At 42.9% G+C, this 25,465-nt stretch overlaps 1 protein-coding gene across 5 annotated transcripts; it reads left to right on the top strand.

Moving 5' to 3' along the window:
* Positions 1-254: 254 nt before the first annotated feature.
* Positions 255-22,301, top strand: MKRN1 (makorin ring finger protein 1). 5 transcript variants are annotated; one of them, XM_070616626.1, is made up of 9 exons: positions 267-531; positions 599-647; positions 8,578-8,706; positions 15,082-15,311; positions 15,778-16,004; positions 18,484-18,698; positions 19,443-19,553; positions 20,104-20,242; positions 20,606-22,301. In XM_070616626.1, exons 3-9 carry the CDS (start codon positions 8,585-8,587, stop codon positions 20,816-20,818), a joined length of 1,257 nt encoding a protein of 418 aa, XP_070472727.1. In that variant the 5' UTR covers positions 267-531; positions 599-647; positions 8,578-8,584; the 3' UTR covers positions 20,819-22,301. The 5 variants fall into 5 exon arrangements, with proteins under 5 accessions (XP_070472726.1, XP_070472730.1, XP_070472729.1 ...); XM_070616627.1 differs by having other exon boundaries at positions 277-528; XM_070616625.1 differs by having other exon boundaries at positions 255-647.
* Positions 22,302-25,465: the final 3,164 nt, after the last annotated feature.

Here is a 25,465-nt window from a genome sequence, read left to right as displayed (position 1 = left end):
GTAATTGATAGAGCCACTAAATGGGTAAGCCTGGATTCAAGCCCAGGTCCCAAACTCCCTCCTCCTCGCCCTCCACTGCATCAGCCTCTGCTGGGAAGTCCTCCTCCGGGTCAGCGCTCTGGAAATTCGTACTTTGGTTCCCAGGAGGTGGAGCCCAAAGGGGGAGCCCCGAGGGGGGCGTGTCCACCTGGCGGAGACCAGCCGCGCCCCGCCCCTCGCCGGCGGAGCTGCCTCGTCCGCCAATCAGAGGGCGCGGGGGGCGGGCCGCGGGCGCCCGGGCTCCGGCCCGCAGATCCGGCGGCCAGAGCGCTGGGAGACGCGACGCGGGGCCGAAGGGAGCGAGCGGGCGCCGCGGTCTCCCTCCCCTCCCCTCCCCTGGCCTCGCCGCCTTCTCCCCGCAGCCGGCCCGGAACTATGTGATCCCGGAAGTTCCGGTGCCACTGCTGTGTGGGATAAACAGTAATGGCGGAGGCTGCAGCTCCCGGAACAACAGCCACACCATCAGGAGCAGGAGCGGCAGCGGCGGCGGCGGCGGCGGCCTCCCCCACCCCTATCCCCGCGGTCACCTCCCCGTCCCCGGGGGCGGGGGGCGGGGGAGGCGGCAGCGACGGCAGCGGCGGCGGCTGGACTAAACAGGTCACCTGCAGGTGAGACGCGGCGCGGCCGTGCGCCGGGGCGGGGAGGGGGCCGCGGCCGCGGAGGAAGGGGCGGGCGGCGGCCGGGGGCGGGCGGAGCCGGCGGGCAGCCGGCGTGTCGCCGCTGCCGCCGCCGTCCCCGTCCCGGTCCCCGCAGCCGCCGGCCTCCCCGCCCGCGCTGCGTCAACCCCCGCCGGCCGCCGGGCCCCGACGCGCGCAGCCTCGCTGCGGGGCCGCCGCCCTCCCCGCGCCGGCCGGGCGGCGCGCACTGGGAGAGGTGGGCTGGCTCCTCCCTCCTTATTGTCGCCGGGTCCCCCCCGCCTCCGGCTGCGCAGGTTCCGGAAGCGGTGGATGGTGTCGCCGGGAGCCGGCCACCCCGCCGGGCCGGGGTTGCCGCCGAGGGTCCCGGCGAGGTGGCCTGGCCCCGGGCCTCGCCGCGGGGTCATCCGTTTGTAACGTCTTCTCGCGGCTCCCCGCCCCACCCCCCCCGGACAAGTAGCTTTGTTATTTCTTCTTTGTACGTTTATCCGGGTGGGCGGCTCTGAGCTTTGTCTTAGCACCCGGGGCCGGCCCGGGGTCCCCGCCTCCGCCTTACGTTTTCTGGGCTGCCGTTCCCCTCCCCCGGCGAAATGTGTCTCTTTTGAAATCCACGCATCTTGCTTCTGGGGGGAGTCAAAGACCTCCCCGCTCCCAGAGGAGAGAGGTTTTATTTTGACGTGACCTGTCAGATGAAAATATTTGAAAAAATAAATGATGAGTAGATGGCGGTTATACGGCGGTGTGCACGCATGTAAAAAATAATCGAGCTGTACGTGTAAGATGAGGGCATTTAACTAGATGTGATAGGTGGATTTTTAAAAAGTGATCAGTAGCGGCTGGAAGCCTTTCTTTTTCTTTCGGTTGCAAAAATCCAAGCGAAACGCCCGTTTTCACCTGGGTGGCATAATTTATGTGCAAACACTTAAAAACATTCCTAATATACACAACTCACTGTCGTAGTATTAACAGCGAGATCCAAGCTTTCCCAGTCTTTAATATGATACCTTTAAGGTATGAATGATAAGCTTAAATAAGTTGATTTTCAATAGCCGGGTGGAGAAAGCGTAAAAGCTATTTCAGGTAGCTTCTCTTACCGGTCATCTGTAAATCCTAAGAATGGAATCAAACGCACTATCCCAAGGAATGAGAATTTTAAAATTAGTACTCATGCGTTGCTTGAGTGCATTATTCCTATTCATTACTTGAGTCTCAGTTTCTCTTTTCTCTACGATGCTGCAGTTGATTTATATGTGCTAGTTGAATCTTTTAAAACTAAAAGTACCAGTGAAACCTTTATATTCCTGAACTTTCTAGCCATTCACCCTGCAGTCCTAGTCTACCTCCATACACTGAAAATAATATTCCTGGAATATGTGAGTTCTTTAAGAACTCCATACAGTGCCTGGATTTTACCCACCGTCTCCAGTCTAAATATAGTCTGGCCTTGAATACCCATCTCCAACCTGATGATACTGTCCTTATCTCATTCTTATCCTGTTGTGTCTGTAACTGGAGCACAACTTTACTTCTCTGGGCAGAATTCATAGTCACTTCTACACTCTCCTTTCCCCTTGGAGGTACTGTTCCCTGTTCTGTTTCCCCATTTCTAGTTCCTCACCAGTATCATCAGAATTCAAAACATAGCTACCAAACTAATCATTCGTCTTTGCCTACCTAAATCTTTGAGTTAATGTAATATTCTAGATCTTTTATGGACCAGTGGGAATTCTTTGCCCGTGAACCTATAGATATATGTATTTAAGAAATTTACATAGCTGAGTAATCTAATATTTTGCAAAAGCATTATGTAAAAGCTACAGGCTTAGATATGCTAGTTTTTGTTCCTTTTTTATTTTTTTTAATAAACCTGTCTAGGTTTTGCTTGAGACAGTTATCTTAAAAACAGTGCTGGTCAGTTGATGTGTTTGACATTGTTTTCAGTTGTTCTAGGTACCAGCATGATCTCCTCTCTTGAAAAAATCTTTCTTGTTTAATAGAGGAGTATCAAATATGCTATCTTCATTTATTCTAGACTTGAGCTCTCTGAAAGCAGGGACCCTATTTTGTGTATCATTGTCTCTGTGGGGCTTTACTCAGTACCTGGTATACTCAGTAAATGCTTGAATTGATGTTGATAAATCCACACTCAAATTACCCAGTTTAATGTGTACTAGTAAGATTCCTCTGCCTCCATTTTTAAAAACACTCTTGTAAAGACAAAGGACTTACTAGAATGCGTGTTTGTCTTTTTGGGACTCTCTCGTTCAGTTATTCAGTCAGTAAGCATTAGTACCCACAACTTGAGGCATGGTGCTAGATGTTAAAGGGGGTGCAGAAGTGTACTGTAGTATAAATAAGTATTTGCAGTGTGTTTGATAGCTACACCTCCTTTGAAGAGAATTCAAGATAGTGAGTTGGTTCTAGTGTTTGTGGCTGTTTCCCCCTCATATCTAGGAGTTGGGCTAAGGCTATTTTTTTCACTTAGGGTATAATCCTCTTAGAAGTCAGAAGTTGTTCCGATGATGGGTGTTTGTTTTTAATTGTTCAGAATCATCTGTATTTTCTCGTTGGTTAATATTTCTCTTGAAATCCTGTCTCAGTGTGTTTCACTTCTGCGGCTTAAGAAAAGCCTGAGTGGACCTTTCCTGAAGAGCTGTATTGTGCTGCCCTCACCAGGCCAGTTTTCATATCTTTTATTAGAGGAACACCATGAAATAGAAATGCTACTGTTGCTTCTTCTGGTTTCCTTGAGTGTGTGGGATTAAAACAATTGATACTTAAAGAAAAGTTGTAACTTAAAAATTGTAATTTTGAGTTTAGATGCTGCTTCATTAGAGTGCTTTTGCAATGGCAGACGAGTGTTCTGGCTGTTTAAATAATAGGCAAAAACCAAGCGTTCTTTCATTTTGATTTTTCAAAAGCTTTTTTTATACGTGTAGTACAGATTGCTTAACAACGAAGGAAGTCCTCCCCGAAAGTCTTTAGCCAAGTGCTGTGATATCCATAGTGACATTTATTACTTGCAAACTATATAGTATTTTTTGAAAGGATGGCATTGAAAAAGTTACCCAGCCCAGGGAAAGAAAAATTAATTTGCTAACGGCACTGTCATATACCAGGACACCTGGCTGTCTTATACAATTTTTATTAAACAAATACGTACGTATTATGTGTATAGGTACTGTAGGAGATAAAGAGCAGAATAAATCATGGTCCTTAACCACTAGGAATTTACAATCTAGTTTGAGAAACGGTACATGTGCTCATCAGAAATTAAATATCAGGGGCTGGCCCGGTGGCACAGCGGTTAAGTGCGCACGTTCCACTTTGGCGGCCTGGAGTTCACCAGTTCAGATCCTGGGTGTGGACGTGGCACTGCTTGGCAAGCCATGCTGTGGTAGGCGTCCCACCTATAAAGCAGAGGAAGATGGGCACGGATGTGGGCTCAGGGCCAGTCTTCCTCAGCAAAAAGAGGAGGATTGGCAGCAGATGTTAGCTCAGGGCTAATATTCCTCGGGAAAAAAAAAAAAAAAGAAATATCAAAGTAAGAAATGTCATAGCAGATTGAGTAATTAAATGCCAAATTAATTAATACTCCGTGATTTCTATAAATCCCCAGGGAGGTTGTTATGGTGCCTAGAGGTACTGTGAGGCTGTTGTTTGCTTCTGTTGCACCCTCACAACCTACTATTGGGGTTTCTTGTATCTCGGCGACCTTGCTTAGGTTTCCAAGAGGTACAGCAGTGGAGGGATTCTAGTCAGTTGTATTTGTCTTTATTATTGGACAATGTCTGCTTGGAGTCATAGAATCTTCAAGGTGGAAGGAACCTCAGAAATCATACGGCCCAGCCTTTCACGAAAGGCAGGTTCAGCCTGGGCACTGGCATCAAAGTGAATTGGGTGGTGACATTTAAAAACAAAACAAAAGCACCTATTTTGATTGGTTTTGTTTGGGGAAGAAAGTCTTGGGAGTGGGTTGCCTTTTTTCCTCTTTCTGTTACATGTTATAACCTACACTAGCATGTCGTAATCTCTTAGACTTACACAGAGATGGGTTGGCAAGAAGGGCTTTCACTGTGAGGACTGTTTGTATTTCTGGGTCTACCAACAGTATTAGTATCACTGAGAGACAAAAGGCAGGTAAAACAAACCAAAGGCCCAAACCATCCATACCAAACCACCACGGAAACTAATGCTTAGCATTTGGCAGCAACTAATTAGGCCTCGTATTCTCGTGTTTCTGTTGAGTGTGCAGTATCAGGTGATTTTGTGTCTACTTGAGCTCCTTCACTGATGCTCATTCTGGACCTCAGGAACTAATTTCATTGCTGGGTAGTTGTCTCTCTCAGTCCTCACGTTGAGCCAGCTCTGGGATGCAGCTTCCCGCACATGATCACTTTGTCAGGAATAGTGCTGGAAAAGGTCCTCCTAACTGTCTGCTCCTTGCAGCATGACACTAAGGTCTCTTGCCCTCTTGCTTTCTCTACTCTTGCTTAACTGATTTGTTTAGATGTGCCTCTTACGGTGCTCGGTCAGAAACAAATGTGGTTGGAGTATGGTCTGACAGAGCGGAGTAGAGATGTGCAAGGAGAGACGGAAGTGCCTCTGAAGACACTGTGCAGTTACTTCACATTGCTTTTTTTTTTTTTTTTGAGTTCCTAAATCTGACAGTGTGGTGGAACTAAGATGAAATTGCTTCTTGAGGGTCACACAGGTAGTGAGTGACAAAGCCGGAGTTTAAGTCGTCTTCCTAATTCTGAACCTGTATTTTTTATCACTACTTAGATCTAAACTATCTACTCCTAATGCAGCCTGATTGCATTGACTGTTCTTGCAGCTGTATTCACTGCTGGCTCTTGAAACTTGGGGTCAGCTGAAGTCCCTAGATGTAAATATAATCAGTTGGCCAAGACAGGTCACCTGGAAGATAGTTTAATGCAGTGTTTTAAAATTTAAATCTGATTCTGACACTCCCTTGTTTCAGATCTTTCCATGGTTTCTTTCTTTCTTTTTCTTTTTTTTTTTTCTGAGGAAGATTAGCCCTGAGCTAACAACTGCCACCAAGTCTCCTCTTTTTGCTGAGGAAGACTGGCCCTGAGCTAACATCCGTGCCCATCTTCCTCTATTTCATATGTGGGACGCCAGCCACAGCATGGCCTGCCAAGCAGTGCCATGTCCACACCTGGGATCCAAACTGGCGAACCCCGGGCCACCGAAGCAGAACATGTGCACTTAACTGCTGCACCACTGGGCCGGTCCTCTTCAATGGTTTCTTACTGCTTTAAGATAACTTGACTTAGGGGCCGGCCCCGTGGCCGAGTGGTTAAGTTCGTGTGTGAAGCAGCCCAGGGTTTGGATCCTGGGCGTGGACATGGCACTGCTTGTTAGGCCATGTTGAGGCGGCTTCCCACATGCCACAACTAGAAGGACCCACAACTAAAATATACAACTATGTACTGGGGGGATTTGGGGAGGAAAAAAAAAAGCAGAAAAAAGAAAAAGATTGGCAACAGTTGTTAGCTCAGGTGCCAATCTTAAGGAAAAAAAAAAAAGATAACTTGACTTAGAAGGCCCTGCAGAATGTGTTCCCGAGCTCTCCAGCCCATCTCCCCCAAGTTTGCCCTGATTCTCCTCACTCTGGGTCAGATGCTTTATTATGCTCGTGGCCACAAAGTGCTAGGGGGCTGTGCTACTCAAAGGCCGCCCAGTGTATTTGTTGACTTTAATTTTCACTGTGTCATTTTGGATTTTAGAGAACAGTCACCCATCGTGGATGTCAAAAAGTACTAGTGGTGTAGGTGGTGCCCAAGTGCTAAGGAAGAGTGTCATGCTGAACATCGAGTGCCAGTGTTAGGGAGTTGAGCTCCTTGAAGCAGCTGGTTGAGGAAACAAAGTTAAGGGCAGCGGCTGTCAGGTGGTAATTCGTAGAAGATGTAATTTGACCTAAGAATGAAGAGCATCAGAAACCCAAGTGCAACAGTTGAATGAATGGGAGCATGGCAAAATAGGATTTAAGAACAAACCTAAAATTCCAAGTATTGTGCCTGAGATTTAGGAGCTGTCGTCCCAGTTTGAGATCTTTAGGTAGATGCTTTATCAAGCCTTAAAACTGTATCAGTATTTGCATCTCTGACTTCAAACTGACCCCAAAGAAATATTGACGGTATAGGCACCTTCGTCTTGTGTTCATAATTAGAGAGAGACAGTGTCCCCACTGGAGAGTTGACAGTGAACAACTGTATTTGAACAGCAACACTTGTTTCAAATGAATAACCCATTATTAACTGTGGACACTATTATAGACACTTTGAAGCAGCATGATTGTACTGTTGGAGTGATTACAGTGTAATTATCATTGATTTGGGTTTTTTAAGTGTTAATCTCTTCATTTATGCAGTTAAAAATTATCTATTGGTGCAAGTGGTTTAGCTCAAATTTGGGTTATCTGGTGCTCAGACAGTTTCAAAGCTTGCAGAAAGTGGCCCTGTAGTTGAGCAAAAGTTCAAACCTGAGTTAGATTAAGTTAAACCTAATAACAGTTGAAATTAGGTCATAGTTATAATTTGACTTCCTACCATGTTCTTATATTTTGTTGTAGACTGCAATCCTGGGGCACTTTAGGATCTTGATAATTATAACTGTTTCCATCAAGATGTTCTATTCTTTCTTCCCATTTTATGTCACATAGAAGGCTCACTTGCAGGTAATCTCTGAATAGAACCTTTCACATTTCAATTTGGGGCAGGCTTCTTCAAGGCTTCTTAGGTAAATATGAATCTGTTTTTCGATCTATCATTCAAATCAGTGGGCAAGTGGAATGTGCTTGCTGCTGTTCTGCCTACCAACCCTAGAAAACTGAGTGACGCTCTTGGATACAGCTGCGTCCTCTACAAAGTCAGCCACGTTTGCACCCTGGAAATAGGCACTTTTTCCTTACTCTGTACCAGCTGTACGTAGGTGCGTGTTTGAGGAGTTGTGGCCTGCCAAAATTAAATCTTCATAACCCTGCTCAAGAGAAAGACACCAAAAAAGGACCAAAGAATAAAAGATGAACCCTGACAGAAGTCAGTGATGGGAGGATGGGGGGTTGGTGGTGGTTCTACTCACTTTACAGGACCAGGGTTATCTACAAAAAATAAGACCCTTATCACTTCCCCAGTCCACAGAGTTACTTAGGGAAATGCAGATGGCTGCAAACCCCCATCCCCCAGTTTCCAAATTAGGTCTAAAGTAAGGTCTCAAAATTTGCACTTCTAGCAAATTCCCAGGTGGCGATGCCACTGCTGCTCGTCTAGGTCCTCTTAGAAACTACGGAGGCATTTTGATACCTGGTTTTTGGAAACAGCCAGTTAGGTACACGTGTAATCCGTTCAGGCAGATGGACAACAGTCGGCTAAACGAAGGACAGAAAGTGATTTCCCTTTGCCTCTACTTTGGCAGCAAGTTTTTCTTGCATTTTCGCATATGGTTTTTAAAGAATTAAAATGGTTTCTTGAAGAAGTGAAGAATATACAGTAGTCTGACCCGTTCTGGTCTGTGTTGTTTCTTGCTTCTTTATGTTTGATTTTTTTACAGATAGAGCTGCCATTATGGTTAAAGTTAGTGGAAAACAAGAGGCTGCCTCACTAGGACTGTAATCTGAGAACAGTGGTCAGACAAGTTAATGACCACCTCACAGTTTACATCTAAACTGATGCGTGCACATAGGCAGCTGTCTGTGCTACCGTGATGGATCATTTTATGGTCCCACAGTCTAGTTCTCCTTGCTTTGTGTTCAGTTCGTGCGTGTGTGTAGAGTATATTACAGTGCTGATATATTACTGATAGAATATATTGGTCATGAATTCTTTGAATACTGGCTTTAGTCTTTCTCAATCCAACTTTATGGTTCTTTGTCTCACAGGTATTTCATGCATGGGGTTTGTAAGGAAGGAGATAACTGTCGCTACTCGCATGACCTCTCTGACAGTCCGTATGGGGTAGTATGCAAGTATTTTCAGCGAGGGTACTGTATTTATGGAGACCGCTGCAGGTAAGAATTTGTTTACAAATCGGTTTTGTTCAGGGGTGGATTGGGAGAGGTAGGGAGAAAAAAGGAGAGTAAGATACATAATTCTAAAGCTTTATAAATAATAGATTTGAAATAATGCTTTGAAAAGTACTCCTTAGGAGTGTTAGTACATTGACAGAAATCTCTCACTTGGAAAGAAGTATTACGTATTTAAAACGTGAGTTTGTAACACAAGCCGAAGTTTAATTAATGCCTGAGGAGCAGCTTCTGCAGACCTCTGGGGATAGGGTGCTGTGAAGATATGTTTGTATGTGGCATTTTCTTTTCAAGGCCACGAATGAGGGGCATATTTGACCAAACAGGACTTCAGCTGTTTTCTATTAACATGAATGATGGAGAGAAAATGGGATCGCAGTCAAGGTTTCAGCCCAGGCCGCCATCATCTGCAGTCTTGGCGGGGCTGGAAGACTGCTTTTAGGGTGGCTCACTCACGTGGCCGACGTCAGTGTCTTGCCACGTGGGCCTTTCCCTAGGCTGCTTTAGTGTCCTCACACTTGGCAGCCAGCGTTCCCCAGAGTAGTGATTCAAGAGAGATGGCAAGGACGAAGCAACAGTGCCTTTTATGACCTAGTCTCAGAAGTCACATACTGTCACCTCCGCTATATTCTGCTTCTTACAAGCAAGTCACTTAAGTCCAGCCCATGTTCAAGGGGAGAGAGAATGAACTCCACCTTTTGAGGGGAGGAGTGTCAAAGAATTTGGGATATTTTAAACCATCACACTAGGTAAGACATTTTGGCGATGTTGTAGTCAATTTTAGTGTCCTATTATCAGAGTTATATCAACTATTGTGTTCATATGTTTAGAGTTCAAAAGACTTAAGAAATTACTGATGAGTAGGCTATTAACGTTAGGTCATTCCACATCTGTTTTACTAGGAAATCTAGTAAGGATAGAGAAAAGGAAAAAGGTCCTTCTCACTTGACTATAAGAGCTCAGAAGTGGATCCCCTGATACCTCAGTTTAGTAGTCAGTCGCTTTGCTCTCTGCTAATTTTTTCATTGCAATAATGCTGGAAAGGAAAAAAAAATGACAGCGAAACTCTCCTCGAAAAAACAGAAACAAAAAACCCAGATATGTCTCTTGCAGTGACAGTATTAAATGGGGGAAGAGTTGCTAGAACTCCATCCTACTCCTACAAGGGAGCAATTCTTTGTAGTGGGGTGGTCTCTGTAGGTTTTCTAGACTGACTTAACTGTAGGGGACCTGGGTTCCTTGACTAGTTAGACAACTGAGAGTCCCTGTAAACTTTGTCTAGGGAGGGAGGAATTGAATGTTGATGAGAGTGGAGACAAGACTCTGAGGTGCCCCAGCAGAGAGGTGTGGACAACAGACTATGTGACAGAATGAGGAAAAGTACGGCTAGTTAACAGCTGGTCCTCTTATTTCAGAAGAAATACTCATGTGATTGGACCACGCAGGTGGAATGAATGGGAAATATGGTTAAATTGAAGAAATCTGAGCTAAGGCCTAGGCTCTGTGTGTTAATCAGCTTATTTTTCAGGTAGCTTTGCCAGCCCCCATGGCATTCCGTGTTCTCCTGGGGAGTAAGTATAGAAGCCCATCTTCAGCATAACCCTGTATTCAGTGGGCTTCCTTGTGGGAGACCGAGGTTGAAGGCCAGGGAGTGAGGTAGGTGCCTTCTTTTGGTGAGGCTCTGACGTTTAGGGAGATGAGCTGCCTTTTTTTGTTTTCTTTCTCTTTTTAGTTTTCTTTATAGTAAGGATCCAGCTCCTTCTTTGGGGAGTAATCCTGATTTGAGCTGGGTTTAGAGCTTTCGGGAAAGTGAGAGGAGTTAGGGAAACCTGTGTACCAATGGTCTTCCTGAAAAGAAAGTTGGTGATAATTGTTTGGGACAGGCTGATATAGATGATTATTAAAAGCTTGATTATAGACTGGCTAAAGAAGGAATCTCCTGGAGGGGCTTGTTCCAAGACTTCTTTTCTTTTCTTTGTTTTTTCTTTTTCTCCCCAAATCCCCCCAGTACATAGTTGTATATTCTAGTTGTGGGTCCTTCTTGTTGTGGCATACGGGACGCCGCCTCAACTTGGCCTGATGAGCAGTGTCATGTCCGCGCCTAGAATCCGAACCGGCCAAACCCTGGGCCACCGAAGTGGAGCACACGAACTTAACCACTTGGCCACGGGGCCGGCCCCCTAAGACTTATTTTCTTGTTAAAATTATGCCTGGGGACTTAAACCTACTTTTCACTCTTACTATGCAGGGATCTTTTTATACAACTTAGCCAATGGCTGGGCGTTTCAGACACTTAACCTCCTCATTAGAGGGAGCGGTTTACAAAGAAAGATAGCGTCGTAGTTACGACAGTTCACAGTGTTGCTGCGTCAGTGTTTCATAATAAGGACACTGTTGTTTAGGGAGGCCACTTCTTCATTGCTCGGCACGTTGCAGGACATCTAGCAACCTTTGCCCCCACCCACTAAATGCCTGTAGACCTCCCGGTCATTGTTTCTGAACACCCCCTGGAGAAAGAGGCCTTACTGCCTGAGTTGACAGCCTTGGTTCTGGTAGATCGTGCTTCCTTTGAAGAGGTTTTGCCCTGTGGAGCTACTGAGTTCCGTAAATGAAATCTTTAAAGGCAGATACCAGACCTTGGAATGATTGGGGGTGGGGAGTTGCAAGCCAATCAGAGGGAACAATGTCTGTCTTTTGCTTAGAGCTAGAAGAAGAATTGTTTAAACTTCCTTAGGTAGAAATTGATACTGTATCAAAGTATTCTTTCCAAGATGTGAAAGAAAAGCTCAATATTAGTTTGAGAGTTGCCTCAGCATTATTCATTACTTAACGCTTTGACTAAAAGGATCAGCGATTCTGTGATAATGGATTAAAGAATTAATCACTACAACAAGGCCACTGTCATTGAGTGTGTGAATGCAGTAGCTGTGAGAATCCTTTTTCTCTACAGGACCAGAGAATAAATATTTTTCGCTCTGCAGGCCATACAGTCTGCTGTAGCTCGAAAGCAGCCATAGATAATACATAAGCTAATGGATATGGCTGTGTTCCAATGAAGCTTTATTTTGGGACACTGAAATACTAATTTTGTATAATGTTCGTGTCATAAAATGGTCTTTTTTCCAACCATTTTAGAATGTCAGAACCATTCTTAGCTTTAGTTGGATTTGGCCCAAGGGTCGTAGTTGGCCATCCCTGCTCTTGAGGAGGTCCGTGCTTCTTCACTGAACCATATTTTTTAGTAAACACCTTTCAGAATGGGAGTCTTGCTTTATTAGTTGTTTCTTATTTGTCCTTTATGTTTCCTGGGGCTTACTCACAAATTTTCACTTCAGAAGCGTTTTTTATATAGATCTACTCTGCGGTAAGGGACTATCTTTGCCTAAATAGGAAAATTTGGAAACGTATGTTCTTTAATGTTTTTCTCTAAATTTAAATTCTGTATTTCTCCCTCAATATATAATCCCTTATAATAAAGTTACTTGTTTTTATTTGATATACTATTCTTTTTCTAGAGGAATTTAGTTTAAAAAGTTAATTTTCAAAATAGATTCTCATTAGGGGCCGGCGTGGTGGTGCAGCGGTTAAGTGTGCACATTCCACTTCGGCGGCCGGGGGTTCACCCGTTCGGATCCCGGGTGTGGACATGGCACCACTTGGCAAGCTATGCTGTGGTAGGCATCCCACATATAAAGTAGAGAAAGATGGGCACGGATGTTAGCTCAGGGCCAGTCTTCCTTGGCAAAAAGAGGAGGATTGGCAGCAGTTAGCTCAGGGCTAATCTTCCTCAAAAAAAAAAAAAAGATTCTCATTTGATAGAAACTTCGTTTCATTCATATTTGACTCCTCAGTGTATGGTACAGTTCTTAACTGTATGGTAGATGTTTATTACTAGGTGTTGATCAAAAAAATTAACTGTTTGAGTGTTTATCTCAATTTTTTAGTCTGTTCTTAAACAGATTCTTCTGTAACCTTAGAAAACTGTAGAATATTTGAAAGCAAGAAAATTTCGTTTATTTATAAATGTGGACTTTCTAGCTAATATTCTCTTTTCAAAAATTTTATTATACCTTGTTGATTCCTTGATAAATTTACCTTAAAACTGAAGTGTACGCCTTTCAACAGCTTCATAGTATTTGCAATTTGGTAATTAGATGGTGATGAGCGTTCTAGTCCTGTCTACTAAGTATTTTTTTTAGTTATTTACCCTGAAATCTTTAAAATGAGTATGGCAAAGGAGAAAGAAAGAGAGTTAAAATATGGTTGTCATATCTATTTCTTAGACCCTTTCTGCATCTTGACATTTAATTTTTATTTCATCCTTTAAAACGTTCCCACAGTCCTAAAGGCTCTCTTTGTTGGTGGGGCTGGCATTTTAAATTGAAACCTGTCTTAGTTCCAAAGCCCAGGATCTTGTCTAACTTAAAGGCCGTGAAAATAATTGAAATGTTTTCCTGAAATTCCCTTTCAAACCAGGGAATTACTTAATCTGAAAAGTGAGGATTTGAGGCTAGATTCCTAAGGTTCCCTATGGCTCTGAAATAAACTGGAGAGCACTGCTGTCCAGTAGAACTTTGTGTGATAATGGAAGTGCTCTCTGTCGTGCTAATACGGTGACTACTAGCTACGTGTGGCTATTGAACACTTGAAAATGTGGCTAGTGCAAGGATCAGGGAGCTGCATTTTAAATGTTATTTAAGCATAAATAGCCAGATATGGCCAGTGGCTGTCATATTGTACAGAGCAGTTTTAGTCTCATCTTAGAGCTGGAACACCACTTAGTTGATAAATTGCCTCATCTCTAAAATGATGAAAGAGTATTTACCCCCAATTTATTTATTTTATTTTATTTATTTAATTAGTTTATTTTTATTGCAGTAACATTGGATTATAACATTACATAGCTTTCAGATGTACATCGTAATGTATTTTGAATTCTGTGTAGATTACATCATGTTCACCACCCAAAAACTAATTATAGTCCATCACCTCACATGTGAGCCTAATCACCCCTTCTGCCCTCCCCCCTTCCTCTATGCGCCCCCCCCAATTTTTTGACAGTGAAGTGAGATGGTACAAGTGAAAGAGCTATTCATGATAGTCCCTTCCCCTCATCCTTTGGTTGCATGATTCCAGTCTATGGAATAAAATACAGTGGGTTTTTGTAGCTGATAGCAGGATTCTCAAATTACTTGTACTGCAAAGCAAAGTAGGTTACCTGATGCTTAGAAGGAGGAAGCTGAAGCTTTGAGATAATACAATATAATGAGAAAGACCAGCGCAGCACGTTTGCCATAAGCTAAAGGACAGTCTGTAGTTAAGTTTTACTTTTTTTTTCAGATGTAAACGTAGACACCTATAACACAGGTGACCCGTGGTTAGTATTGTCCAATTAATTAATTGCAAGAACTTCTAGCTACGTAATGTAAGTTATAATAGTTTAGATTTACTACGTATTATTGTGTCTGAATGAATCTCAGCATAAAATGCTCAAAGAATTGTGAAGATTTTCTCAGGCATAAAGTTGTTTTTTGAAGGAAATAAAGTTTTTTCTATATTTGGAGATGTGGTTTCATGATAATTTTATAGCTGAAAAGGAGTGAGAAAAGGTGTAGGGTCAGAATTTGGGAAAGGAAATAATTAAGTGAATGAGTGGATATAGGAAACAAAACACATTGTATATTTTGTAGATACTGTCTCTCGCTTTTATTATTGGGAGCAGCTTAATTTCTGTGTTGGTACTGCGTGTTGAATTTGAGTGTCAGCCTTGCTTTGATTAGTCGGTTTTGGCTGCACAGTCTCTTTAGTAGAGTTTCCCTGGGAACTGTAGATTGTCAACTACCTGAAACTCCGGATTAGAGTGGAATTCGAGGTAAAATAGATGGTCTGCAGCGGAGTGGGCCCACTATGGCCTGTAGGCCAAACCTGGCCAAAGGCTGTTTTCGTAGATAAAGTTTTAGTGGAATATGGTCACACATAGTCATTTAAATAATGCCTATGGCTGCTTTTGAACTACAGTTGCAGAGTTGAATAGTCATGACACTGACCAAATGACCTGCAAAGCCTAAACCGTTTATGTATTTGACCCTTTAAAGTTTGCTGACCCCTGGTCTATGGCCTTGGTACTCAAAGTGTGGTCGCTGGACCAGCAGTATTAGCATCGTGTGGGAGCTCGTTCAACATGCAGAATCGTGGGCTCCACTCCAGACTTAGAAATTAGGTACTTGCCTTTTACCAATTTCCCAGGTGATTCATATGCACAGTAGTTTGGAAAGAACCGTAGGACAGGGTCAGGGAATATAGAGTCCATCTAGAGGCTTCTGGTTAGACAGTGACCGTTGACTTTTAAATTTTTTTTAGATATGAACATAGCAAGCCATTGAAACAGGAAGAAGTGACTGCTACAGATCTAACTACAAAATCGTCCCTTGCTGCTTCCTCAAGTCTCTCATCAGTAGTTGGACCGATTGTTGAAATGAATATGGGTGAAGCTGAGTCAAGAAATTCAAACTTTGCAACTGTAGGAGCAGGTTCAGAAGACTGGGTGAACGCCATTGAGTTTGTTCCTGGGCAGCCCTACTGTGGCCGGAGTGAGTATTTTGAAGAATAAAAACAAGTTAGAGGGCTAGACAGTAGTTCATCAATTAGCCGAGTTTTCACAGCCTTCCTGCTTCCAATCTTCATATTTAGCCTAATCTGAATACTCTAAATTGGATTACCCAAGACTTACAGATGGAGTGAAAGAAACTTTTTGAATCCCAGTAGTAATGAATTTAGAATGTTTTGAAAAACTGAAGCCTCTCTTCTTTAATCAGTACAATTGCACAAGGAATACATTAAAAAGTTTTTTTTTTTAACAAGCCTGATCTTGGAAATATCAGCATTAGGAAAAATTCATTTCCTTCAGGAGCTAGGGAATTAGTTTCAATAGACTGTTGTAGAGTTTAATTGAAGTTCTTTTTATTTTTCCTTTTCAGTTAGGTTCTCAGTTACCTTATAGTTCATATATCTGCCTTATCCCTTTTGGACCTTTACCACCCTCTTAAACATTTTCAGCTGCCCCTTCCTGCACTGAAGCACCCCTGCAGGGCTCAGTGACCAAGGAAGACTCAGAGAAAGAGCAAACTGCAGTGGAGACAAAGAAGCAGCTTTGCCCCTATGCTGCAGTGGGAGAGTGCCGCTATGGGGAGAACTGTGTGTATCTCCATGGAGACTCATGTGATATGTGTGGGCTGCAGGTCCTCCATCCAATGGATGCTGCCCAGAGATCACAGCACATAAAAGTAAGTCTTTAGGGAGATATTACATTCATAGGCGTGAGAACTATATTTTCCCTTTCACAACATTGTTGGTTCGTTTCAGAGAAACATTTGGTAAATTGAACGGTTATCAGGAAGTAGGGATATTTTCCTTCCTGGGCTTCTCATATGCTTTCTGAAGTCATGCTTTCAGAACCTCACACTGTGTGCTTTTTTTCCTTTTTCTCTTCTGTTTTTTAAATAACAACTTTTCTGAGATTCACATTCCATACAATTTACCCTTCTAAGATGCACATTTCATTGGTTTTTATATATTTAACAGAGTTTTGCAGCCGTTACCACTGTTCTGTCTAATGTTAGGACATTTTTATCATCCCAAAAAGAAACCTCATACCCATTAATGCCATTGCTCTCCATTCTACCCCTCCTCCAGCTCCTGGCAACAGCTAACCTACTTTCTGTCTCTGGATTTACCTGTTCTGGACATTTCATATGAATGGAATCATATGTGTGGCCTTTTGTGATTGGCTAAAACAGCAGATTTTGAAGGTTCGTTCATGTTGTAGTGTCTATCAGTACTTCATTCCTTTTTACGGCTGAATAATAATCCGCTGTATGGCTATACCACATTTTATTTTTCCATTCGTTAGTTGATGGACATTTGGATTACCTTTTGGCTGTTATGAACTATGCTATGAACACTCATGTATAAGTTTTTAAGGACATATGTTTTAATTTGTCTTGGCATAGAGTTGCTGGGTCATATGGTAACTCTGTGCTTAACATTTTGATCAACTGCCAAACTTTTTCTACGGTGACCACACCATTTTACATTCCCAACAGCATTGGACTGAGGGTTTCAGACTGTGGTATTAAGCTCATTTGCAGCATAAATTTTTTTGAGAAGACGTATTACAAACATTATATTATATTAGAAGCAAATTTTGCTTCTAATCCTTGTCATCTCTGTTTAATAAAAGTTAATTTGGTTGTTGCGGGGGTGAATCATGGTGTAAGACTTAGTTTGAGTCCACCTTCACGGCATGGTGGCTGTGTGGATTTAGGCAGATTAAATCCCTAGGCCTTTCATCTAAATATTGGGGATGGTAGTGCATACATACCTCTGAGGATTGTAAAAAAAGGTTTAGGAAAAAGATAAGAGAATAGAAAATATACTGAAATGTTATGGTTATGTGGGATTATGGGTGACTTTTCTATTGCTTTTTGGCATTTCTTATGATTAGCCTGTTTCTTATAGATTAAAAAAGTATGTGTGGGCCCAACCTGGTGGTATGGTTAAGTTCGTGCTCTCTGCTGCAGCGGCCCAGGGTTCACAGGTTTGGATCCCCAGCGTGGACCTACACAAGGCTCATCAAGCCGTGCTGTGGCGGTGTCCCATATACAAAGTAGAGGAACATTGGCATGAATGTTGTTAGCTCAGGGCCAGTCTTTCTCACCAGGAAAAAAAAAGTCTGTGTAATATGATGTTATATCAAGTATACCTCAATTAAGATAAAAAGTATGTGTAATATGATGTTATATCAAGTATATCTCAATGAAGATAAAAAGTGTGTGATGTCCACACAAAAACTTACACATGAATGTTCATATCAGCATTATTCATAGTAGCCCTAAGGTGGAAACAAGCAAAATGTCCATCATCCGATGAAGGATAAATAAATGGTAGTCTGTACATACAATGGAATTTACTCAACAATAAAAAGAAACGAAATACTGATGCATTCTTCAATGTACATAACCTTAAAAATGTGCTGAGTAAACAAAGCCAGTCACAATAGACCACATATTTATGTGAAATGTCCTGAATTAGCAAATCCACAGATTAGTAGTTGCCTGGGACTGAGGAGTTTAGGGGGAAATGAGTGACTACGGTGGGTATGAGGTTTCTCTTTGGGGTGACGAAAATAATGTTCCAATGTTGGTAGTAGTGACGGCTGCACAACTCTGCATATACCAAAAACCATTTAATTGTACGCTTTAAGGAATGAATGAATATGGTGAGTTATATCTCAATAAAGTTGGGGGTTTTTGTTTTCTTTTAATGTGAAAATTATGTGCCTGGCACATAATTGTCATTTATAAATGTTAGTTTCCCTCACCCTTATTTCCTGACAGGTTGTAGATTAGGGCCTTAATCCTAATTATATTTGCCATCTAGAAACCAGGAAATCAACCAACTTTATATAAAAAACTGTCGTTAATATGGCTAACGGCAGGGGTTCAGCTGTAGGAAAGAGAAAATTGGGTAATTTTTCAGTTCCTGAAGCTGAGTCCTCAGTTTAGCTTTTTATAGTTATGTAAAGCCCCAGAATGTCGTACACTTGTATTCACTTGTGTACAAAGCTGCTTTTGATGTCCGATTGGGCACATTATCTTTTCAGTTGACTATTTGATTCTCTGAACATGAGTCATTAACTGTCAAGTTGAAGTCTTTTGCTATTCAGTGACTTGATTACTCTTCTTATCTCTCCACTTTTTCTAGTCTTGCATTGAGGCCCATGAGAAGGACATGGAGCTCTCATTTGCTGTCCAGCGCAGTAAGGACATGGTGTGTGGGATCTGCATGGAGGTGGTCTATGAGAAAGCCAACCCCAGTGAGCGCCGCTTTGGGATTCTCTCCAACTGCAACCACACCTACTGTCTCAAGTGTATTCGCAAGTGGAGGAGTGCTAAGCAATTTGAGAGCAAGATCATAAAGTGAGACTCCTCCCCAATCTTCGTTTGTGCTTTCTATTTTGGGGAAGAATTTAGTATCTTGTGCCAACTTTCAACCAGATGGACCGCATTTAAATGCATGCATTTTATCTTGAAACTGGGGTATTCTTCAAATTGGGATTTCTTCTTTGTATTTCAGCTAGCTTCTAGGTTAGTTGGTATATCTACTTTTATTTGGATGAGGAAACCCTATGTATCAGTTAGTAGAATCTTCGTGCTTTTTCTGAGGAGATTGTGTTTAATGGATTAGCCAGTTTAGGCTCAGTGAACAAACTTATCTAGCTCTGAATGTATGTTTCCTGACGTTTTACATTTTCCACGTTCCTATTCCATCCATTAAGCTAGCCAATAATCCACCATCCTTTAAAGATTGTTCTCATAACTGAACAAAAACTACATAATCTAAACAGAGCAAAGTTACAAGAAATAAATTTATTTAAACGAAAGAAAAAGGAGTCTGTGTGAAATGTCTTCTTTTTTTTTTTTTTTTCCTAAGTTATTCTTTTTAATGAACTGGCTAGCCATTGAATTGGATTTATAAAGGAGTTTGTCATGCCTCAAAAGAAATGGTCAGTTGCGTGACAGTGTGTGGAGCCCTTTCAGGAAATGCCCACTTGCCTTTCTGTTAAGTCTTTAAATCTGGAGGTGACACACCAGGGTGTGTCCTTGAAGAAGAGTGGGTCTGTAAAGGGGAATTTGCATTGCAGCCTGTTCATTGTTTCCCAGGTCCTGCCCAGAATGCCGGATCACATCTAACTTTGTCATTCCAAGTGAGTACTGGGTGGAGGAGAAAGAAGAGAAGCAGAAACTCATTCAGAAATACAAGGAGGCAATGAGGTATGAGCGCTGCAGCCTTTTCTCCAGCTAAGATCCCAACTTGGCTTGGGTTCACTTTGAAAAGAACAGTGCTGCATTATATACTCCTACCTCCTTCCTACCCTTTCTTTTACTTCCCAGTACATTGGTTTTGTCACCCCTGATAGCGCTTGCCCATTATGTGTCTTGCTATAACACAGTCCTTGGGGTGCATGCCAAGGGACTGTGTTATAATGAAGTCTACTGCTGACAGCTAAGGCCCTGTGAATGGGGTTCTTCCTTACTCTGAGTCCATGTTACAGTTGTCCTATATTCTTGTGCGTGGGCTTTCTAGAAGATTTTCTCTCTGCTGGATCTGCGGGACTAGAGGCGTTAAACAGCATAGACTTGAACAGAGTGTATCTAGTTGGTGTTTCATGAATTAGCACACACATGGTTAAGAACACACCTTGGGAGGGCTGTAAACAGACATACTGGTTCGATCCCTACCTGGTTAAAGAAACCCTGGATGATAGTCAAATACAGGCCTGAAATCCACTGTGAATAAGGGTTGCGATATTTTCCTTTCCAGCAACAAGGCATGCAGGTATTTTGATGAAGGACGTGGGAGCTGCCCATTTGGAGGGAACTGTTTTTACAAGCATGCGTACCCTGATGGCCGTAGAGAGGAGCCACAGAGACAGAAAGTGGGAACATCAAGCAGATACCGGGTAACTCTCACTGTTTTTTTAAAGGAGGGGAAATACCACACTATCAGTTGAGTCCTGCAAAGATTGGGGTAGGGGAAGGAGAAGATTAACACTCAGGTCCGGGAGCGAGACTAGAGTATTAAAGGAGGAAACCAACTTCAGGAACCTGGGAGGGATGTGAAAGGAGAAACTAGAATGCTTAAAGCTCTAGACTAAACTGTTTGCATCGAGTAACCCGAGGGGAGGAATTGGTAAAGTCGAAACCCTAAACCAGAAGTCTGGTTCGTCATGCCCTCTGATGTGCTGGACCTTTTGCCTTAGAAACAACAGAATAGAAGATCCTACTCGACAGTGCCATCCCTATCATGGCCTTGTTTTTTACAGGCCCAACGAAGGAACCACTTCTGGGAGCTCATTGAGGAAAGAGAGAACAGCAACCCCTTTGACAACGACGAGGAAGAGGTTGTCACCTTTGAGCTGGGCGAGATGTTGCTTATGCTTTTGGCTGCAGGTGGGGACGACGACCTGACAGACTCTGAAGACGAGTGGGACTTGTTTCATGATGAGCTGGAAGATTTTTATGACTTGGATCTATAGCAGCTTTGCGTGGCGTGTGAACTGGTCTGCTGAGCCTCAGACAGTAGCTGTCCCCTGTGGTGGTGTGGCAGTGCCCGTGTCTCTCCTAGGCAGGCCTATCAACTCCAGGTGCTGTCATAATAATTTTTACCCAGGGCCTGTCTTCTCAATCCCTTACCTTTCCCCAAGGAGTGTGGTGTTTTCTCTGTTTAAAAAAGTTACAAAAATAAATCTTAAAGTTAGTTTTTTTGTAACATGAATTTAACTTTCAGACAGTTAGTGTAGGTTTGTTGCGTCATCTGTTTTCAACCAGATTCTCACGGTTCTAGGGTAGTGTTCACTTTCCACACTCATGTTGCGGACCCCAGGTTCCAAAGGAACAGCATTGGCCCCGCTTTGGGGTCCAAGAACAGGGGTGATGGATGAAGGATCTGAACTGTTGCAAGTAGCTTTCTGCTGCAGACTGAAGAGGTGGAAACTTGAGGTTTCTGGTGGAATCTGCACATCTGTGTTTATATCTGTTCCCTACCCTGTGATCCCCACCCTGTGCACTTGTTCTGTGGTTTTGGTCTCTTGTTTAATTGCACACGAGTAATACTACTGGGTAACCAGAACCAGGTGCGAATGTGTTGAGAATTTTACTGTATTTAGCATAATAGGAAAATTGTGAGAGAACTCACGAGAGAGAGACAGGCATAACATAAATGCGGAGTGGGAAGTTGACTCCCAAGGGCTGATGATCTTGGTATGGCTGAGTGTGTGTGTGTGATAAGCTTCTCAGCCCTGCGTAGATGCAGTGTTCTTAGCCTTAGGGGAAAAACTTGGTTTAGTGGTTTCAGCCTGTTGTGGCAAATAGATCTTAAAGGACAAAGCAGTATGTTGGTAGCTGCTATAGAGCAGTGCTGGCTCTGTCTGTCTGTACAAATAGAGAAATGGGCTTAGCCATAGAGTTAAACTATCTGGTAATCCGGATATTAACACGAACTGGGTCTCGGATACACAGTTGTATTTAATGTTTTCTGATCCCCCAGCCGTCCCAGCCCACGCACTTTTTCACAAACGTTTGTCCTCGTTGAGGGTTTCGTTCTCGGGTTTTTGTGTTTGTTTTTGTGGGTATTGCCTCATTCCATCCCTGAGCTTTGCAGGTAGACAGATGTGATTCAGAACTATGTTCCAGGGTGTTCCTTGTAGGAGTAATTGGTTTGCAGTAAGAAGTCACACTTTTCCACTAAAGGGGAGGAGGTGGTAATCTACGAGACAAGCTAAAGTTAAGTTGTTAGAAGAATTCCTTGATTGGAATTTTAGCTTTGCATTTTGTTGCTCTCTTTCCTGGAAATAATTCGGAGACGCTCCTGATTTGTCCATCTACTGCTTTGGTTCCTTGGATCCACCCATTCTTTCACTTTAAGAAAAACAAGTAATTGTTGCAGAGGTCTCTGTATTTTGCAGCTGCCCTTTTGTAAGAAGCACTTTTCCCAAATAAAACAATGAAAAAACCCCATAAGTTGGCTTTTTGTTTTGTGTAATGTGCTATTTTGACATGTGTGGATGTCCGAGCATAATATTTGTTTCCTTCGTTGACTCTTTGATCAGTTCATCAGTTAGTCAAACTTCTGTGGATATAGTCTCATCGAGAAAAGCAACACCTTTCACAAGACATCCAGTCTCCTGAGAAATGGTTGAGAGAGAAGGAGGGAAACCTTACCAGCTGGGATCATCAAACTATTCTGTATTTTTGAATTTGCAAAACTCACTCTTAGGCCACCTTGGTTGGCCAAAGGCACTTCCAGTTTTCTGCTGCCAGGTACTTGTAGTTGAACCTGCTTCGTACCCGCACGTATCAGGTAGGTGACAACGTGCTGTCTTTTGAAAGGGTATTTTTCTTCCTAATTATTCTCTTGTATGAATGAAGTAAAAACCGTTCCACCGCTCCCATGGAAGACCTTCGATGACCTTTTTGCAGTGCTTATTTATAAAAAATATGCTTTTTCGTTTAGTATGTATATTAAGAATTTATGCTATTGAAAATGTTTGCACATCTAGGAATTGTGTATACTCTGACCTATTGTAGTCATGGTAACAGCTGTCGGTCCACTGAGTCGTCTGTTTCTGTAAGCTCATGAAAGCTGCTCCCTTCCTGATGTGTCAAAGTCCAACTTCAGCTGCCACTGATCGGGCAATGCTGCGGACCATGTGTACCCCCACAGGGATGCGGGAGAGCCTCGGAGGGGAGGTAGAAGTGTTGGGGATCTGGGTAAGGTTGAGAAACTTAAAAGCCTCTGCTTTTTGGTTCCGAAAAGTAGGAAGAGGCTCATCAGTAGCTGCCCTGTTGGCCTGTTTGAGCCTGTGCTGGGGAGAATGCTCTGGGCTTGACCCGGGGGATGCTGCGAGCCTCCTCTGGGGTTTAGGTAGGTTTCTGTTTGGCGCATCTTGGAAAAGGCAGTGGAAGCTTGTGTATTAGCCAGTCCATAAATGTGTGTTGCTCCCCTGCCACTGTCTGCATTGAGCGGGAGCTCTTCCAGCCTGGTTGCTATTGCCAAAAGAGTAGGGGGACCAACAGTGATGGGTGAAACTTCTCACTTTCTTGTTTGTACAAAACTACAATCTCAACAACTTTCCTGCCACCACACACAATAAGTGATGTTTACATCTGTGACTAACTCCTGTGGACATACACAGATTCCTACAGTCATGCCTCACGTAACGATGGGGATACATTCTGAGAAGTGCGTCGTTAGGTGATTTCGTCCTAAGAACATCATAGAGCGTACTTACACAAACCTAGATGGTATAGCCTTCTACGCACCTAGGCTGTATGGTACTAATCTTACGGGATCACCGTAGTATATACCATCCATCGGTGACAGAAACGTCGTTATGCAGTACATGACTGTATTTTTAAAAAATGGTTGGGGGAAAAAGTGAAGCAAGTACTGCCAAAGATTTGGGGGAGGGAGGAGGTATGATATTGATAAAGGTGTTTGTAGTCATCGTTATTAGTGCTGTTCACCAAATTTCCAAGTCTCTGCTTTCTGGGTGCACAGTACAGTTGCAAAACCCATTGAACTTTCTTAGGCTAATGAAATGTGAGCAGAACTGATGAAAATCATTTCTTTTTTCTTTTCTTTTTTTTTTTTAAGATTGTCACTTGGGCTAACATCTGTTGCCAGTCTTCTTTTTTTCTTCTTCTTCCTCCCTGAAGTCCCCAGTACATAGTTGTAGATTCTAGCTGTAGGTCCTTCTGGCTGTGCTATGTGGGACGCCCCCTCTGTGTGGCGTGATTAGTGGTGCCATGTCCATGCCCAGGATCCGAACTGGCGAAACCCTGGGCCGCCGAAGTGGATCGCGCTAACCACCACTCGGCCATGGGGCCTGCCCACGAAAATCATTTCTACGTGAAAGTTTTAAGAGACAGTCCATGCTTTACCTCATTCTCCCCTTTTCCTTGGCAATTGATAATTTCTGAGAAGATGGCCGTTCCACCAGCCTGCATCACCATGCGAGGAGAGAGGTGGAGCTAGAACACTCAGCTCACCTGAGGGACATATAACAGGAGCACAAAATAAACTTTTGGGGTGAAAAGCCACAGAGATTTTGGATCTTTTACTTGTCACAGCATAACTGCTTGTCCTTTTGAAATCATTTGTTTAAAGAACTTAACTGTTGGGGCCGGCCCCATGGCCAAGTGGTGAAGTTCGTGTGCTAGGCTTTAGCGGCCCAGGGTTTCCCTGGTTCAGATCCTGGGTGCGGACATGGCACTGCTCATCTAAGCCATGCTGAGGTGACGTCCCACATGCCACAACTAGAAATACACAACTATGTACCGGGGGGCTTTGGGGAGAAAAAGGAAAAATAAAATCTTTAAAAAAAATAAAATAAAGAACTTAACTGTCATTTTATAAGGAAAACTAAGTAAAAGACAATATTTAAAATATTTTTACAATATTTTTTAGGCACCTGTATTCAAGGTAATCAAGTAAAATGTAAATTGTAAGGTGATTGAGTAAATCATATTGATAAGCAAACTATTTTGTAGCTTGGAATAGATATTAGAGGGGCCGGTCCGTGACCGAGTGGTTAAATGCACTCCACTTCTGTGGCCCAGGGCTTCACAGGTTTGGATCCTGGGCATGGACATGGCACCACTCATCAGGCCATGCTGAGGTGGCATCCCACATAGCATAGCCAGAAGGACCTACAACTAGAATATACAACTATGTCCTGGGGGGCTTTGGGGGGGGGGAGGGGAATGGGGTGGGAGGAAGATGGGCAACAGATGTTAGCGCAGGTGCCGATCTTTAAAAAAAAGATACTTGGTATACAGACGTTATTAGTGGGAAAAGCATTATTACAACCTCTATTTATTTTTTGGCCTACCTTTTTTTTAATAATAAATACTGCTAATGGAAATATGTATACTTTTTTAGAAGAATGAGACACTGCTGTAGCTTTTAAATATGTCAGAAGCGTTTACTTAAATTGTAAATCGGGTAGCCAGAAGATAAGTTTTTAAATAGCCCTCAAGGACTAGAAGCATTTTCTGAGGGTTTCATAGGCTTGAGCAGCAAAAGGATTTTTACTTGTAAGTGGGAAATGAATTCTTAAAAACTTAAATGGTAAATCCTTTGTAAGTTGTTCTGTTTGCAGTGATTAACACAGTATCACTAT

Source organism: Equus przewalskii, chromosome 4 (assembly GCF_037783145.1).
Source record: "Equus przewalskii isolate Varuska chromosome 4, EquPr2, whole genome shotgun sequence".
In the NCBI taxonomy this organism is placed as follows: Eukaryota; Metazoa; Chordata; class Mammalia; order Perissodactyla; family Equidae; genus Equus; species Equus przewalskii.
This window is presented reverse-complemented; position numbering and strand designations above follow the sequence as displayed.